This window comes from Lepidochelys olivacea (genome assembly GCF_965140295.1).
Source record: "Lepidochelys olivacea isolate rLepOli2 genome assembly, chromosome: 1".
Lineage (NCBI taxonomy): Eukaryota > Metazoa > Chordata > Testudines > Cheloniidae > Lepidochelys > Lepidochelys olivacea.
Genome location: NC_140411.1, coordinates 350267873 through 350284921, shown reverse-complemented (window position 1 = coordinate 350284921; position 17049 = coordinate 350267873). Strand labels below are relative to the sequence as shown.

The following is a 17049-nucleotide window of genomic DNA, read 5'->3' as shown; positions in this document are numbered from 1 at the left end:
CCCCCCGGCAACCGGCCCCCGGCAACCGGCCCGGAGACCGCCCCCCAGCAACCGGCCCGGGACCCCCCGGCAATCGCCCCCCAGCAACCGGCCCGGAGACCGCCCCCCGGCAACCGGCCCGGGGACCGCCCCCCAGCAACCGGCCCGGGGACCCCCCTTCAACCAGCCCGGGGACCCCCCCGGCAACCACCCCCGGCTATCAGCCTGGGGACCCCTCAACAACCACCCCCTGGAAACCGGCCTGGGGACCTCTCAACAACCGCCCCCTGGGGACTCCCCAGCAACCGCCCCCTGGGAACTGGCTTGGGGACCCCCTGGCAACCACAGCCTAGGGACCCCCCCAGCAACCACCTCTCGGCAACTGCCCCCCAGAACCTCCCGGTGACCGCCCCCTGGGACCCCCCCAACAACTGCCCCCTGGCAAGCTCCCTGGCAACCACCCCTTGGGGATCCCCCCAGCAACCACTCCCTGGGACCCTCCCTGGAAATTGGCCCCCAGGGGACCCCCTAGGAACTGCCCCCTGGAGATCACCCTGGCAACTGCCCCCAGGGGCCCTCCCAGCCACCCCCCAGGAGCTCCTGCAGCAACTGCCCCCTGAGGATCTCCCCTGGCAACTTCCCCCAGGGCACCCTGGCAACTGCCCCCCAGAGACACGCCCCAGCAACTGCACCAGGGATACCCCACCTCCAGCAACCACACCCCAGAAACCCCCCCAGTCGAACTGCCCCCTGGGAACCTCTGCCTGCCAATCACCCCCAGGGGTCCCCCACACCCAGCAACCACCCCCCTGGAACCCTCCAGCAACTGCCCTTCAGGGATCCCCAGCCAGAAATCACCCCTTGGGGACCCCCCACCTGGCAACTGCCCCCTGCGGACTCCCTGCCCAGCAATCACCCCCAAGGATCCCCCACTCAGCAACCGCCCTCTAGGGGTCCCCCAGCAACTACCCCCAAGGGATCTCCCTGGCAACTGCCCCCTAGGAATCCCCTGCCAGCAGCCACTTCCCAGGGAGCGCCACCAGCAATCCCCGCCCCAGGTCCTCCCCACCTGACACCCATCCCCCCGGGTCCCCTCCGCCTGGCAACCATTCCCCAGGGAGCTCCTGCCCGACAACTACCCACCTGAAACCCCTTGCATGGCAACCACCTTCTGGGCACCACTCCCCAGCAACTGCCCCCCATGGAGTCCCCACCTGGCAACCGCCTTGGGGACTCACTGCCCAGCAACTGGCCTCCCCCACCCCGGGTACCCCCTGGTAATTGCACAGCAACCACCCCTTGGGGACCACCGCACCCAGAAACAAGCCCCCCTTAGGACCTACCCCCCAGGGACCCCCTGCCTGGCAACCGCCTGGCAACCAACCCACAGGTACCTGCCTCCCAGGGACCACCCACCCAGAAACTGCCTCTCAGGGAGCCCCCGCCCCCGGTCCAGTAATCATCAGGCAACTACCCTTCCCGGGGACCTTCCCACCCCAGCAACTACCTCCCTGGCACTCTCCTGCCTAGCAGGCCCTGCCCCGGGAATCCCCCCGTGAGACAAGCCTCCCTGACAACCCTTGCTCGGGGACCCCCACCTGGCACCCTCACCCAGGGTCTCCACCCCCCAGCTCACCCCCCAGGGACCACTCACTCAGGGGACCGTAACCCAAAGGTCAGCCTTCCAGGGGGTACTCCCTGCTCCCACCCAGCCACACCCCAACTTCCCCCAATCACCCCTGCTCCCAAGGGATCCGCCCTGCACCTGCCAGGATTCGCCCCTCCCAACCACCCCCAAACTGTCATCCCCAGCATGGCTCTCTTCACCCCTACACACCCCCTCCCCCCACTCCCAAAGGCATACCCCACGGTTCCCTCACCACTCTCATGCCATGTTCCCCTGCTCCACACTCCCAGCTCTTTGCCTCCACAGCCTGCCTGGCCTATATCCACCCCCCCCCCCGCAGCTCCCCCAGGCGCTCCCCCACTGCCTCCCCAACCCCACTGTCCCCAGGACCGCCCCCCCGGCTTGTGCTCCTCATTCCACCCACTTCCCTCCCCCTGCGCCCACCCAGTGGGTGCTCTCCAGGCACCGCTCCTCCCTGCTTGTCCGTTCCTGGCCTGGTGGTCGGAGCAGGCCCCAGCGGAGGGCAGGTGGGTTGGCCAGGGATTAGGCTCCTGGGGCAGGGCCAGGAGCCAGCCCAGAGGTGGTGCTGGAGCAGGCCAGCAGAAGGTCCTGTGGCAGCCAGCAGATGGGCTGGGAGGCAAAGCCGTTTGGCATTGTTGCAGGTTGGGGCCAGGCATCCTCAGGTGGGAGGTGTCTCTTGGGGGGCCTGGCTGTTCTGTGGGGACTGGGTGGGATGCGCCATTCGCCTTTTTTCATCCTGCCTGCCCGGATCCACTGCCCAGAGATTCAATTGGCTATGTGGTTATACCTTACTTCCTGTCCCAAAGTGCCACGTCCCGCCCCAGAGGTGGCTGCATTTCAGTGGTGGGTGAAGTGATCCTAGTGCATGCAGGCTGGTGGGTGCTTTGGGATCATTCTGGCTCTCGAACGCATCCCTCGCTGCAGTCCCCTGGCCAGAAGGCACTGGACAGGCGACGGGGCAGCCATGGTGCTCTGGCGCCAGGCCCTCACCCCGCCTCTCCCCCCACAGCTCAGATGCGCACGCTGAAGGACGAGTTCAGCACCCTGCAGGATATGAAGGAGTCGGAGCTGGAGCAGGCGGAGCGGGAGCTGCAGGAGGCCAACGAAGAGATCCACGGCCTGCGGCTGGAGGCGGAGGAGGTGGCTGCCATCCACGAGAACGAGATCGCCGCCCTGCAGGAGCAGCTGTGCCGGCTGCAGGCCGAGCTGCAGCGCTTCCAGCGGGTCCGCGAGGAGTACGAGACGGAGATCACCACCCTGCGCGCCGAGATCACGATGAAGGCCAGCGGCCAGGCCCGGGCTGAGGGCCCCGCTGACAAGCTGGCTGTGCTCCAAGGTATTGCCCCTGGGATCCCCACTCAGCTGTGGGGAGTGGGGTGGGGGTGGGCTCAACAGGGGATGCTCTCCCCCAGCAGTAAGTGCTGGTCTCAGTGAGGCACTGGGGGGCACTGTGCTGCAGGAAGTGGGGGGCTCAGCAGGGGGCGTTCTCCCCTGGCAGTCAGTGCTGACCCCAATACCCGAGCGTGGCGCTAGGGGGCTGTCACGGGTGCCCAGGCTTGGGGCTCTGTCACCACTCTCAGGGGGGGCCCGACAGGACCCTGGGGGCAGTGTGACACCCCTCAGGGCGTGCTCTCACCAGGGCAATCCCCCTGGGGTACAGGTTTCAGAGTAACAGCCGTGTTAGTCTTTATTCGCAAAAAGAAAAGGAGGACTTGTGGCACCTTAGAGACTAACCAATTTATTTGAGCTCACGAAAGCTCATGCTCAAATAAATTGGTTAGTCTCTAAGGTGCCACAAGTCCTCCTTTTCTTTTTCCCTTTGGGTACAGCGTCTCCTGGGTCTGACCTTGGAGCGTTCAGTCCCCCACATCCATGCTCCCCACAGTGAGTCCACCTGGCTGGGATGCCTGGGGAAGCCTCACACACCCCCAATGGGGCCATGCACCCCAACTCTGCAGCCAGCAGTGACTCCCAGCCAATGTGAGACGCAGGAGGTTTATTAGTGGTCGGGAACACAGCGTAGAACAGAGCTTGTTAGCACAGAAAGCAGGAAGTTACAGCAAAGTCCAGCTTGCGGGGACCAGAGCCCTGAGCTCTCCCCTTGAGTCCCAAACCTGGAGACTGACTAGCCTCCAACAGCCCACCCTCAGTCATGCCCCATTGTCCCTCCTCCTTCCTTTGTCTCTTTCCCAGCAAGCCAGGCACCTGGCCTCCACCTCTCTTTGTTCTCCAACATCTGCAGAGGATGGGCCCTGGCTTCGTCTGTGCGCAGGCAGCCATCTGGCAGTCACACCTGCCTCCTAGGGGTCTGTGCAACAATCACACACCCTTGTCCCACCACCTAGCCCTAGATATTTGTGCAACACATAGGGGAAACCGAGGCACTCTGTAGTCATACAAAACATTAAGAAAATTCCCACTTTGTCCCGGGGCACTGTGCTGTAACGAGCTGGGTAGGGCAGCACTAGGGGGCTCTGTGCTGCAGCGGGTGGGGTGGGTAGTCCAGAATGGGGCAGGCTCCCGTCTGTCAGCATGGTGCTGGGGGTGTCGTGCACAGCCCCGGTGTCCTCCCCTTGTCTGCACCCAGGTGGATTCTGCTCCCAGCGGTTGGTTCCCAGCTGTGCCGCGTGGGTGGGAACTGGTAGCAGGGAGGTGGTGGTGGGTAGGAACCCCCAGCCCCAGGGCTGAGCCAGGCGCAGCCCCAGACTGGTGGCATTGGAATGGAATGGGTGCTTGGAAAGCAGCCCCAGGGAGCTGTGGAGGTGGTGGTCATGGGGGGCACTGTGGTGTGTGGGTCTCCTGTGAGGCAGAGGCTGGGGGGAGGGTGTGACCATGTGACGCAGCAGGGAGAAGGGAGTGTTGACCTGGGAATGTGCCCTGGGGATGGAAGACCTGAGAGCCTGTCACCTGAGCCAGGAGAGGGAGGGGGACCTCTGCCCAGGAATGTGAACAGAGGCTGCAGAAGGGAGCCTGCTGGGTGAGTTTAGTTCAGTTTGGGGCTGGGTGGAGGAACGCAGGGAACCCCAGGGCTGGGGTCTAAGCTCCCTGCTCCCCCAGAAGGACTTGACTGAGGGGTCCTGGGGGTACCCACAAGCTCTGTTTTGGACTGTGTTCCTGTTGTCCAATAAACCTTCTGTTTTACTGGCTGGCTGAGAGTCTCAGTGAATCCCAGGAAGCGGGGTACAGGGCCTGGACTCCCCAACACTCCATGACAATGTGGGGGTGTGGGTCTCCTGTGAGGCGGGGGCTGTAGGGGGCAGTGTGGGGGTGAAGGTCTCCTGTGAGGTGGCAGCCCTGTTGCGGGCTGTGCCCCATTGCAGCCTGTGTGTTTCCAGAGGAGCTGCTGTCCCTGCGGGAGCAGTACCGGGACCTGACAGAGGAGTACCAGACCCTGCAAGAGAGCAACAAGATCATGGTGCACCATCTGGAGAACCTGGAAGCCCAGAAGTACAGGTAAGGGGGCTGGAAGGGTCAACAGGGTGGGGCAGGCCGGGGAGCCCAGCCTCAGACCCCAGGTGGCAGCTGGGCTCAGGACCTGCCTCCTGTCCCCTCTGGCAGCTGGGGCTTGAACCAGAATCTTCAGGGGATCTGTGAGCAGGTGGGCAGGCCCCTGGCTGGGTCGTCGGAGCTGAGCTGGGGCAGGGCTGTGCTGGGCTGGACTGGTTAGTTCTGAACTGGGCTAGGCCAGGCCACCTCCCGCTGGCTGGGCTGTTGGAGCGGAGCTGAGCTGGGCTGAGCTGGGCCAGGCCACCTCTCGCTGGCTGGGCTGGGCCGGGAGGCTTCTGCCCTTGGCTGGGCCAGGCGCCTCCTCCCCATGGGGGCCAGGTGGGCCAGGAGCGGCTCTGCAGTCTCTGCCCGGGGCTGCGGGCTCCCGTTGCAGATCCAGGAGCAGGTCGGAAGAGTCTCACAAGTCGACGGACTCGGAAGTGATCCATGCCCCGGTGCGCCGGACCCTCTCTCCCCGGCGCGCCAGCCCCCGCCTGAGCGGCAGCGTCTCCTTCAAGATGGTGGACAACACGAGAACCATCAGCGCCCCCAGCCCCAAGGAGCCCCTGAGCCAGGACGAGGAGGACGACTCCGAGCTGAGCCTGCGCTTCAAGCTGCAGAGCGAGGAGGAGAAGGTGCAGCTGGCCCAGAGCAAGGTACTCACCCTGGCCCTGCCCGGGCGGGAGCTGCAGGGCAGGGGAGGGGCTCCCCAGGGGCTGCTCATGCCCCTCTCCCTGCCCCTGCAGTGTGAGGACATGCAGACCGAGCTGCGGGAGCTGCAGCGGCAGTATCAGGCCATCCAGCAGGAGCGCCAGCAGCTGCAGGAGGAGCTGCGGCTGTGCCGGGCGGAAATCCAGAGACTCAACGGCACCGTCCCCGCTGACGGGCGGGTAGGTGTGCCCCGGGGGTGCCACACGGCCGCGGGCAGGGGCGCCGCAGGTGACAGGCATGGGTAACGACGCTGCCACGCTGCCGTGGGGGGTGCCCGGTGGGTGCTGACTGTGCCACGCTCCCACAAGGGATGGGGCTTGTGGGCGGTGGCTGTGCCAAGCTGCCGCCTCGCGGGTGCCCGCCACTTTCCCACAGACCCCGTTCTTGGCTGGAGCCGCTGAGGCAGAGGGGGACGCTGCTCCAGGGAGCCAGTGGGGAGCCTGAGTGGGGGCGATAGGGGGGTCTCAGCCAGTGGCATGCAGGAAGCAGCGCCCAGTGCTGGGGGCAGCTACCAGCCGGGCACAGAAGCTGCCTGGACCCGGACGGCGACGGTTTGAGCCCGGGGCTGGTCAATAGCCGCTGGAGCTGGGGCTTGACCTGGTGCACACTGGGCCAAGGACACTCAGCCAGGGAGCCCCCACCCGCGGCCCAGCCTGACCCACGAGCCCAGCGCCCCTCCCGTGGCTCAGCCCCCCAGCAGGAGCCGCCCCCTCCCCAGCTTTGAGAGCCCGCTGGGGCAGGGCTAGGGTGACACCGAGACAAGGCCAAGCAGCCTGTGATTTAATCTCTCTTTTCTCTCCCTTCTCATCTCCATCCACCCCACCCCCTGGCCTGTGGCTGCCGCCCCATTCCATTCCCTGCTCTCCCCCCATAGAGCCACCCCGCCCCCGAGATCTCCCTCCCCCTCATAGGACTGGTTGTTATAGTGGCTCTGCTCTGGTGCTGGTGGGCCGAGACCTCTTCCTAATGCGGATCAGGTACTGGTATCTCCCCGTTCCCGCGGCCTGGCCCAGGCCCCTGCTTGGCTCTCCCCGTGCATGGCAGGCTGCTCCCAGTCCCGCCGCTGCTTTGAGCCTCCAGCACCTGCCCTCCGATCCCTGCCCCTCGCCTCTCCCCTCATCCACCCTTCTGCTCTCCCTCTCCCCAGGCGCTTGCTCCGGCCCGCCAGCCCGAGACAGTGCTGGGGAGGGGCATGCCCTCTTGGGAAAGGGGCTGGTGCCTCAAAGGTCAGATACGCTAAAGACATGCCACCTCGTCCCCACTGCTGAGGGCAACAAGTGCCCCTGTGTGTGTGTGGGAGGATGGCGCTGGGGCAACCATCTCCCTTCCCCTGCTGTCACACCAGGCCCTTCCTGCCCCTCTGAGCCCAGTGGCAGGGCCTGCGCCCCAGGTGGCCAGCAGGGGGCACTGTGCACCGGCAGAGGATTTGAGGGGCATCAGTAATGAGGTATGATGCCCTCAGCACTGGGGCATAGCCCCATCTCCACTGCCTCCTCGGCCAGAGCCCCGGTGTGTTCCCCACAATCGGGCTGCAGCACCAGGTCCCTGCCCTGGTGAGAGGCTTTGGGATCTCCGGGCAAAGCCCTCTGAGTGCCCATTGCGGGGCGAGGAGCGCAGCACAACCCCCCCTGCTAAGCAGCCAGCCCCCTGCATGCCTCAGACCCCTCACCATCCCCCCACCCCCTCACAGCATCCCCCAGCTGCCCATGGTTTTTTCCCAGGACTCAAATCCCGCAATCCTTTGTGGCCGCCAAGAATCGTGGGACAACGTTTGGCCCCCCAGAGGGTGGGAACCAGCGGGCTAGGCGAGGGGAGGGGCGGGCGCCCCATCACTGGGGCCATGGGAAACAAGACGGGGGAGTGGCCCTGGGAGATTGAGGCCCACTGGGTCTGAGCCCAGGGTCCCCCCAGAGAGGGAGTGTGTGAGAGCAAGGGACCCCATCTCTCCGTGCTCCCCTGGGGAAGGCTGCCCCCCACCCAGCTGTTAGCAGCTAGCCAGTAGCTCCGCAGGGCGGCTGGTGAACTCCGGGTCCGAGGTGCTCACCGCTCCCTGCTTGCCGGGGTCCGCTCCTGCTGGCATCACCCTGCAGCTCGGCCACGCGCGCGTTTGGAATGGGGGCTCCAGGAGAACCCGCCCCCCCAGGCTCCAGCTGCCTCCCAGCCTGGCCCCCACCCTGCAGCCGCTGAGCAGCCTGGGCTCCCTGGAGGCGCTGGAAGGCTGCGGGGCACAGCACTGACCTCCCCCACATCTCCTCCCACAGGTCCCGGCCGGGGGGCTGAAGCCCATCATCCTCTTTGCGGTAGCTGCGGTTGCCTTGCTTCTGTACCCCTGCCTGAAGCGGTCCTGCGCCAGCTCCATGCCAGCCTGAGGAGCGCTGCGCCCGGGCCATGCCACACACGCAAGCGAGATCCGCCCCTTACCCCCCATGGCCTGCTGCCACTGGGAGGGCTGGAGACCCTTGCTCCAGCCCCCCTCAGTGCATGGAGGTCACCCCCACCCCCCCAGTCAGTCACTCCATGGCAGCATCTGCCCCCTCGTTACTGCATCGGGGCTCAGGGTCAGGGACACTGCGTCTGTGGGGCAGGGAAGGGAGACTCCAGCCTCCTGCAGGTCAGCCCAGGATGCTGCTCTGGTGGGTGCATGGATGTGCGGGGTGGCTGGGATAGGGAGGGGGTGGGCTGCAGGCCCTGGGGGAGAGTGAGGGGCTCCCTGGAAAGCAGCCTCAGCCATCCCTGGTGCTCCCCCCTCTGAGCTGGGTCCGGTCCCATTGGATCATAGCACCAACTAGTGGGGAGGTGGGGGGTACAAGGGATCCCTGCCATCGACTCCCCAAACAGAACCTGTTCCAGTGGAGCCCCAGCCCCCGTCCTGCCCCTTCCATCCCAGCCCCCGCCCTGACCCACACTGCTCCCCTGCCATCCCAGCTCCCGCCCTGCCATGGGGGAGCTGGGATCCCAAGGGAACCCCAGCCAGGGCTCTGGTCCAGTCTCTGCTGATTGGCGCCATTTCCAACGCGAGTCTGGTTCCCAGCCAGGCCAGCCCAGCTGCGCCGGGAGCCCCTCTGTGTGCCCCGCCAGGGGAGGTTCACGTTGCCTGGTTCTCGGTGCCCCTATGTGGCCACTGCCATGGAGCATTGTTACCTCGGACAAGCTGCCGACAGCCTGGGAGTGGCAGGATAGGCTTTGGCCGGGGTAGGGAGGATGGGCACCAGCCTGCCACCCCCCCTTCTGCCAGGGACTGTGCCAGGTCTCCACCCTACACCTCCACCGAAGCCCAGTCCTTCTGAACTTGCGCCCACCTCTTCCTCCCCACTCCCCTCTCCAGAACACATTGGCTCCTCTCCAGGTCAGCCCGAGGGGGGTGCTAGAGACCAATACCCAATGCTCCCCGCCCCACCCACCAGAACCCTGCCCCCTGCTGGCCCGGCGCTCGGCGTGATCCACTGCAATAAATTGAAAACCAAGGAGGTCACGTGGTGCTTGAAGCAGCGGGCAAGTCTGGGCCAGGGTTTTTAGTTGGCAATATTTAAAATCTGTCTTTACACTTGTGCTCCATGTCTGGGAAGGTTTGACTGTCTCGGTGCCATTCAGCAGGGAAGACCCAGGTGCCAGACAGTCCCTAGGGAGAGAGATTTATTTATTTTTAAAGCGGGAGCCCTCATGGTTCCCTCGTCTCCACCCGGGCATTGCATCTTGCTGTCACCCCTTTGCCCGAGGGCCCCTGCTACAAACCTTCCCCCGTCACCTCATTTCAATGTTAGTGCACCCCTTTCTTCTGCCCTCGGCATGCAAGCCGTGGGCGCTGGCCCCAGGGCTGTGTGGGTGGTGTTTGCAAGCTCACTGGTATCACGACTGCTCGTGACCGGTCAGCACGGACGGGCAGGGAGGGGGCCGTTGAAGAGAAAGGGGCTCTCATGGGGGCTTCAAAATGGCCCCGAAGCTTGACACCTTTCCCTGGGCATGTATTCTGGAAGTGCCTGCATTTGGGCTGCGGGAGGCTGACCTGGCCCCATGGCCGGCTCCTGTTCTGGTCTGTCCCCGCCCAGCCCTGCGTCCCTGCTCTCCAACTGGAGCTGCGGCTGCCCCCCCCCCCCACTCGCGTGCTTGGGGGCTCCCTCTCTTTGTGGTTGTTGAATGTTGTAACTTGGTAAAAGAACTTTCTAAATCCACGGAGCCTGGATCTGTCCTGGGAGTTGCCTCGTGCTGGGCGGGGGCTGAGCCAGACTCACAGGTTGCGCCCGGGGTAGAGCAAGAACCCGGCCTGAGCAGGCCCTACTTCTGGGGACACCAAAGGGGGCTGGCCCAGCCTGTGCTGGGAGACAGACCTGAGGGGAGCCGCTGCCTGCTCTGAAGCCATGGTCAGGATCCTGCTCTGGGGAAGTCGATGGGAAATTTCCCCCAGCTGCAACCCTGGGCCCTGTCCAGAATGGCCCAGATGCTGTGGGGATGGGCACCTTCTGAGGCAGCATAAAGCCAAGCCCAGAAGGAGCTCCTGGCTGCGGGGGTTGCTGGGCCCCGCTGTGACTGCACAGGGGCGCTCTCCTCGGGGCTAGCTGATGGCACATCTGCATCGCTGCTCCGTGACGGTGGAGAGAACGCCAGGCTGGAGAAATGGGGCTCCAGCTTCTCCCCAGAGCCAGCTCAGGCAGGAGCCAGAGCGCTCCCCAGCTGCTCTCCTTAGCTCCAGGTTTCTAGCCCAGCCTGTCCCTGTCCAGCACCCTCGTGAGCAGGCTCAGGGCCAGGCCTGGACCAGTTTGCCCCCCATGCACCGTAAGAGCCTTGAGCATAGCCCAAGCCAGGACACTCCCCCTTGCCCTGGGCACTGCAGGGAGCGCGCGGCCCGCAGCCCCAGGGGCTCAGGGCGGCGAGCCAGGCAGAGGTCCGGGGATCGGGGCTATCTGGGCCAGGTCAGCTGGGCTGTGAAGTGCTGGCGTGAGTCTAGGTTCTCTACTCCCCCACACGGCCGGAGGCTGCTCGGTGGGACCCCGCTGGGGCTGCAGATGCAGAGGGTGGCTGGCTGGTGAAATGCCCCTTGCGAGCCCGAGGCCCCCTCCCCTGAGCTCTGACCCGCACCGCCCCTCTGCGGAGGGGCAAGGGCCCATTTGGCCAAGCACACCATGTTCTCTGCCGGCTGGCAGGGAGCGTGTTCCTCACCCCGGGCCGCGCCAGCCAGGTGCTTCAGGCCAGTGCTCAGCTGCTATATTGAGCTGCGAGGGTCAGGCACAGTGTGACTGTCTGATGGTGCCAGGCTCCTGGGGGCTGCCCCCCCCGACTCAGCAGCACGGGGGCTGAGTGTGTGCGAGGCCAGGGCCTAGCGTGGCAGATCAGCCCCCGGGGAGCTGTCTGCTTGAGGGGCCCCCCGTAACTGGAGGGCTTAGGCCATGCTGCCCTCCCTGGCCAGCCCCAGTGCTCGGCAGGCAGCCCCAGCTGGAGGTGCCCAGCGAGGCTCTGGGTTCTCAGCCTGCCCCTAAATCACACGGGCTGAGCCCCTTCCCCGCTGCCGGCCCCCTCTGGCCCAGGGCTCCCCTCCCAGCCTTCTGCCGCTCCATGCTGTGGGGATCGCATCATGCCAGAGGCCGCCCGTGTGCCGGCTTCACCAAGAGTGGGTGTGAGGTGGCTGGATCCCATCTGCAGGTCCTGGGGCGGGGGGGGGGGATTTCGGAGAGTGGGGGGCTCTGTGACCAGCTGATGGAGGCTGAGCGAGAGCCGGTGGCTGGGCGCTGAGGCGAGGCGGATGCTGGCCCCACGGTGCTATCTGTGGCCAGGGTGGCGACCGATCCCGGGATCGGCTCCCCCGGGGACAGGGCAGATTGGCCATCACACAGGGTCTGTGCAGGGGGTCCCAGAGCTCATGCTGGAGCAGAACGGGCTCACTTGACCCTCCGGGCTGGGCCTCTCTGGCTAGGCCCCAGCAGGGACCCTCCCCCCTGGGCTGGGGGAGCAGCCGGGAGCCCACCCGGGCCGGTGGGACCAGGGGAATGGGCCCCAGGTGGCGGCCTCCTGGGAAGGGCAGGGGCTGCATGGAGGGAGGGGCAACGCCTTCCTCAGCCCGTGCAAGGCTAGAGCCCCCCAGTGAGCCAGGGGGCTGGAGCAGGCCGAGCCCTGGAAGCACCTGGGCGACCCGGGCAAGGGGGCAGCGTTGGCCTTGGTGGAGCTGGACCCCAGGTGCCCCCCGGAGGAGCGCGCCCAGTGGTTGGGCTGGCAGCAAGAGCCATGTCTTGAGTGGGGCGAGGGGTCAGTCCTGTGGGGCGGAGCCAAGGGGAAGGCTGAGAGCACATACACACCCCCCAGGACACACACACACACACCCCCAGGACACACACACACGCACAGCCCCAGGACGGACACCCCCCCCATCTCTCTCCACTTTCAAACAGTCCCCACTCCTCACCATCCTGTACAACCGCCCCGGCACCTGCAGCCTTCTTCCCCGCTCCCCACACCTCATCCTCAGTGCCATGGTGCCGAGAGCTGCCAGTCAGGACCGGGGCCCTGGGTGCCAGGTGCTGCACGTGTACAGAGTCCTTGTCCCACCTCGAGGGGCCGACGTGCCAAGGGGGGGCACCTGAGTGTCGCCAGCAGTGTGGCCGGCAGGGCGCTCCTGGGCTGGCCGGGGAGCTGACGTGGGGGAGCATGGAGCTGGAGGACTAGGTATTATCCATCCCTGACAGGTGTTTGTCTAACTTGCTCTTAAAAATCCCCAATGCTGGAGAGTCCACAACCTCCCTGGGCAATTTATTCTGGTGCTTAACCACCCTGACAGTTGGGAAGTTTTTCCTAATGTCCAACCTAAACCTCCCTGGCTGCAATTTAAGCCCCTTGCTTCTTGTCCTAGCCTCACAGGTTAACGAGAAGAATTTTTCCTGCCTCCTCCTTATAACAATCTTTTATATACTTGAAAACTGTCATGTCCCCTCTCAGCCTGGTCTCCTCCAGACTAAACAAACCCAATTTTTTCAATCTCCCCTCATAGGTCATGTTTTCTAGGCCTTTAATCATTTTTGTTGCTCTTCTCTGGACTCTCTCCAATTTGGCCACATCTTCCCTGAAATGTGGCATCCAGAACTGGACACAATACTCCAGTTGAGGCCTAATCAGTGTGGAGTGGAGTGGAAGAATTACTTCTCGTGTCTTGCTTACAACACCCTTTAATACAGCCCAGAGTGACGTTTGCTTTGTTTGCAAGTGTTGCACTCTTGACTCATGTTTAGCTTGTGGTCCACTAGGACCCCCAGATCCCTTTCCGCAGTCCTCCTTCCTAGGCCGTCATTTCCCATTCTGTATGCGTGCAACTGATTGTTCCTTCCCATGTGGAGTGCTTGCCATTGTCCTTACTGAATTTCATCCTATTTACTTCAGACCATTTCTCCAGTTTGTCCAGATCATGCTGAATTTTAATCCTGTCCTCCAAAGCACTTGCAACCCCTCCCAGTGTGGTATCGCCCACAAACTCTCTAAGTGTACTCTCAATGCCAGTATCTAAGCATTGATGAAGATATTAGAACCGGACCCAGACCTGATCCCTGCGGGACCCCACTCGATATGCCCGTCCAGCCTGACTGTGAAGCACTGATGACTCCTCTCTGGGAACGGTTTTCAACCAGTTCTGCACCCACTTTGTAGCAGCTCCATCTAGGTTGTGTTTCCCTCGTTTGTTTATGAGAAGGTCATGCGAGATAGTATCAAAGCCTGACTAAAGTCAAGCTAGACCATACCTATCTAGTCTAACCATCTATCTGTCTGTCTGTCTCCGTACACGCACCCTGCCGTTTGCACTGTGTGCTTTGTGACTGTCCCCAACGCCTGGCGTGAGTGTGCAAAGGGCGAGGAGTATTTCTGGCTGCTGATGCCGGGTCCACTCTGACTCGGCCCTTTATTAATAGCGGCCCCGGCTCGGGTTCCCTCTGCTCCTGGTTATTCAGGAATCCCAGGCGGCCGGCTGCAGAGACCCCCATCCCCCACCCCGAGCATGGAGCTCCCCTCCCCCAGGGCCCTGCACATGACTCTCCCTGATGAGCCCAATGCAGGGACTGCAGCCTGGAGATGATGGCTGGGGAGTGGGGAGTTAGCTGGGGCTTGGATCCACTGGGCCCATTCCAGCCTCCTAGTACCTCCCTGCCCAGCCCTCTCCCCAACACAGCCCCCCCCCCCCAGCCTCAATAGCCAGTCCTGGAGGGGAGCAGTCAGGCCAAGCTCTCCACTGTACAGAGGGGGAAACTGAGGCAGAGTGCAGGGGAGGTGATCTGCCCGAGGTCACCCAACAAGCCAGGATTGGGACCCAGGATCCCCTGCTTAGCCCACTAGCCCATGCGGCCTCTCTCACTAGCCCCCACCCCAGCGGGCTGGCCACATGCTGCTGGGGAGAATACTGCCCCCCGGTTCTAGGGGCAGGTGGTAAAAGGATGTGGGATGATTGCAGAGGGTGCAGAGCAGAGCCGCGGAAGCGAGCAAAGGCTGGAGGAAATTGGTGCCCGTGAGCAGCTGAAGGAGCTCAGCGGGTCAGCTCACCCAAAGGAGAGTGAGGGGAGACTGGATTACAGGGCCGGAGGCCATCCATGGGGAGAAACTCCCGGGCACCCCTGGGTGCTCCGAGCTGGCAGGGAAAGGTGGCACAAGCAGCCCCGGCCGGACGCTGGAGCTGGACCAATTTCAATCAGAAACCAGGCACGTCCTGTGAACAGGGAGCATGGGTGACTGGGGCAGTGGGGGATTCGCCATCTCGGGAGAGCTCCCTGGCCTTTGGGGCTCCAGGTCCTCGCGTGACGCCACGCTCGGGGATACCGTCGGGCAGCCCCCCTCTCTCTGGTCTGGCTCCCATTGTGCCCCGGCTCCTCACCCCCGCCCCATGGAGAGGACACACCCAGGGCAGCGGGCGCAGAGCAAGCACAAGGCGCCACCTCTTGCGTGGAGCTGATCTGGGGAACTCCTTGCCGCAGGGGATGCTGCTGCTGGATAGTGTTCAGAGCTGGGCAGCCTATGAATAAGGTCAAAGCTCAGGCTGATCCCTGCAGGGGTCTCCTCACTATGTACCATGCTGGCCAGGGCTAGGACTGACACACACCCCCCCGCCCCCAGCAGCTGTCAGCACCTGTGCCAGGGCAGGACACAGGCTCCGCGGGTTGATGGCCTGCTTAGGTGCCGCAGGGTGCGGGATGCAGGTCTGGTGTGGCCTGGATACGCAGCTCTGGGCCTACCTGGGATGCAGCACGTCTCTCACCCAGGGCAGGGTGGTGTTTGCCCCGTGGCCTCTGGGCAGACAGTGCCCAGGACCTCCAGCACCTGCTTGGGCACCGTGTCTGCTCCGTGCCTGCCCAGCGGGGCTCGTCTCCCAGGGCCAGCTCGGAGCTGGGGCTGGCTGATCCCTCGCGGACTAAGTGCAGGGCATCGGGCACATGCCTGGCAGGGCCTGGGAGCTGGGGATGCGACCAGCTGCCCCTTCCCTGTGCCCCGCTGTCCGTCCATCCGCCCCTGAGCCGAGGGAGCTCCGGCCTCGCAGCAAGGGCCCCGGCTGGGCTGTCAGCCGCTCGGCTGGTTGCTCATTTGTTCCGGTTCTTTGCTCAGCTGGGTCGATGGAGCTTGTAGCACCAGGGGGGAGTCACCTTGGCTCTGAAATATTGAAGGGCCGTTCCCAGCTCCAGCATCTGCCACGAGGGGCTCAGCGCCCTTGGCAAGCAATCCGTTCCCCCAGCAAGGGCGGCCGGCGGGATGGGTCCCTGTATCGCAGCTGGGGAAACCAAGGCAGAGTGTTCAGGGGACTCACCCAGAGGGGAGGGGCAGAGCGGGGAATAGAACCCAGGAGTCCTGACCCCTACTACCCCCCTGCTCTAACCACCAGACCCCCCTCCCCTCCAGAAGCCAGGGATAGAACCCAGGAGTCCTGACCCTCACTACCCTCTGCTCTAAGCACCAGACCCCCCTCCCCTCCAGAAGCCAGGGATAGAACCCAGGAGTCCTGACCCTCACCCCTCCTGCTCTAACCACCAGACCCCCCTCCCCTCCAGAAGCCAGGGATAGAACCCAGGAGTCCTGACCCTCACCCCTCCTGCTCTAACCACCAGACCCCCCTCCCCTCCAGAAGCCAGGGATAGAACCCAGGAGTCCTGGCCCTCACCCCTCCTGCTCTAACCACCAGACCCCCCTCCCCTCCAGAAGCCAGGGATAGAACCCAGGAGTCCTGACCCTCACCCCTCCTGCTCTAACCACCAGACCCCCCTCCCCTCCAGAAGCCAGGGATAGAACCCAGGAGTCCTGGCCCTCACCCCTCCTGCTCTAACCACCAGACCCCCCTCCCCTCCAGAAGCCAGGGATAGAACCCAGGAGTCCTGACCCCCACTACCCCCTGCTCTAACCACCAGACCCCCCTCCCCTCCAGAAGCCAGGGATAGAACCCAGGAGTCCTGACTCTGAGCAAACCGCTTCTCTAACCACTACACTGTGCTGCCTCCCCCCCCCCCCGCACTGTACCGCCCCTGGATCCTTTCCTAATTCTATCCTATCCCATTCCTCCTAGTCATTCCCTGGGGGTGACCATAACCTGCCCCCTGCCAGCTCTGGGGGGGAGGGGTGTCATGGGGCAGCCTGAGGCCCCTGCAACCATGGGACTAGGGGGCCTGCTGCCCTTTGCTATAGCAGGGCGCACGCTGGCTCTCCATGGGCTGGAAGGTTCCAGGGGCTGGCGGTGAGCCGGGAGATCGGAGAGGACGAGTAATGAGGCAGGACCAGGGGATGATTCATGGCCTGGTCACAGGAGCCGCTTTAAACCCGAGCTGCTGTCTGAGTGAGAAACCGGAACCGACGGGGACACCCGACCCCCGCTGGCTGTCCTGCCCAGAAGGCAGCGCAAGAGCCGATGCCCCACGCCTGGGCCCCCCACCCTTGCCCATGTGCAGGGGACTGCGGATGTTCGTTATTTCTACTAATGGCCAGGCCTGTCCTGACCCCTGCTCAGCTCTTGGCCTGCATTCCATCTTGTGGCAATGAGTTCCACAGGCCAACTCTGCCTTGTGTAAACAACGGCTTCGTTTGCCCCTTGCCAATGCCCCCTCCTCTTCGTTTCCTTTCCAAACTACAGCCTGGGTGTTTCCCTCTCTAGACCCCTGCCTCTCGGCGCACCCCCCCTGCCCGGCCTTCGCAGCCCAGGGCAGGGAGCTTCGCGACCAAGCAAACACAAGAGGAGATGGTGGGCTGTGCAGAGACACGCGCAGCCGAGGTCGGAGGGAGGCAGA

At 64.2% G+C, this 17049-nt stretch overlaps 1 protein-coding gene across 2 annotated transcripts in view; it reads left to right on the top strand.

Moving 5' to 3' along the window:
* The window catches only part of CCDC136 (coiled-coil domain containing 136), a 38641-nt gene extending 28648 nt beyond the window's left edge, over nucleotides 1-9993 (top strand). Inside the window, exons 4-9 of one of the 2 annotated variants that reach the window (XM_084615975.1) lie at nucleotides 2637-2963; nucleotides 4963-5080; nucleotides 5508-5769; nucleotides 5860-6003; nucleotides 6699-6801; nucleotides 8086-8211. In XM_084615975.1, coding sequence (XP_084472101.1) covers nucleotides 2637-2963; nucleotides 4963-5080; nucleotides 5508-5769; nucleotides 5860-6003; nucleotides 6699-6791 — 944 coding nt within the window. In that variant the 3' untranslated portion in view covers nucleotides 6792-6801; nucleotides 8086-8211. Of the gene's footprint in view, nucleotides 1-2636; nucleotides 2964-4962; nucleotides 5081-5507; nucleotides 5770-5859; nucleotides 6004-6698; nucleotides 6802-8085 lie in introns of both variants that reach the window. The other variant, XM_084615974.1, reaches the window with a different exon arrangement.
* The last annotated feature ends 7056 nt before the right edge of the window (nucleotides 9994-17049 follow it).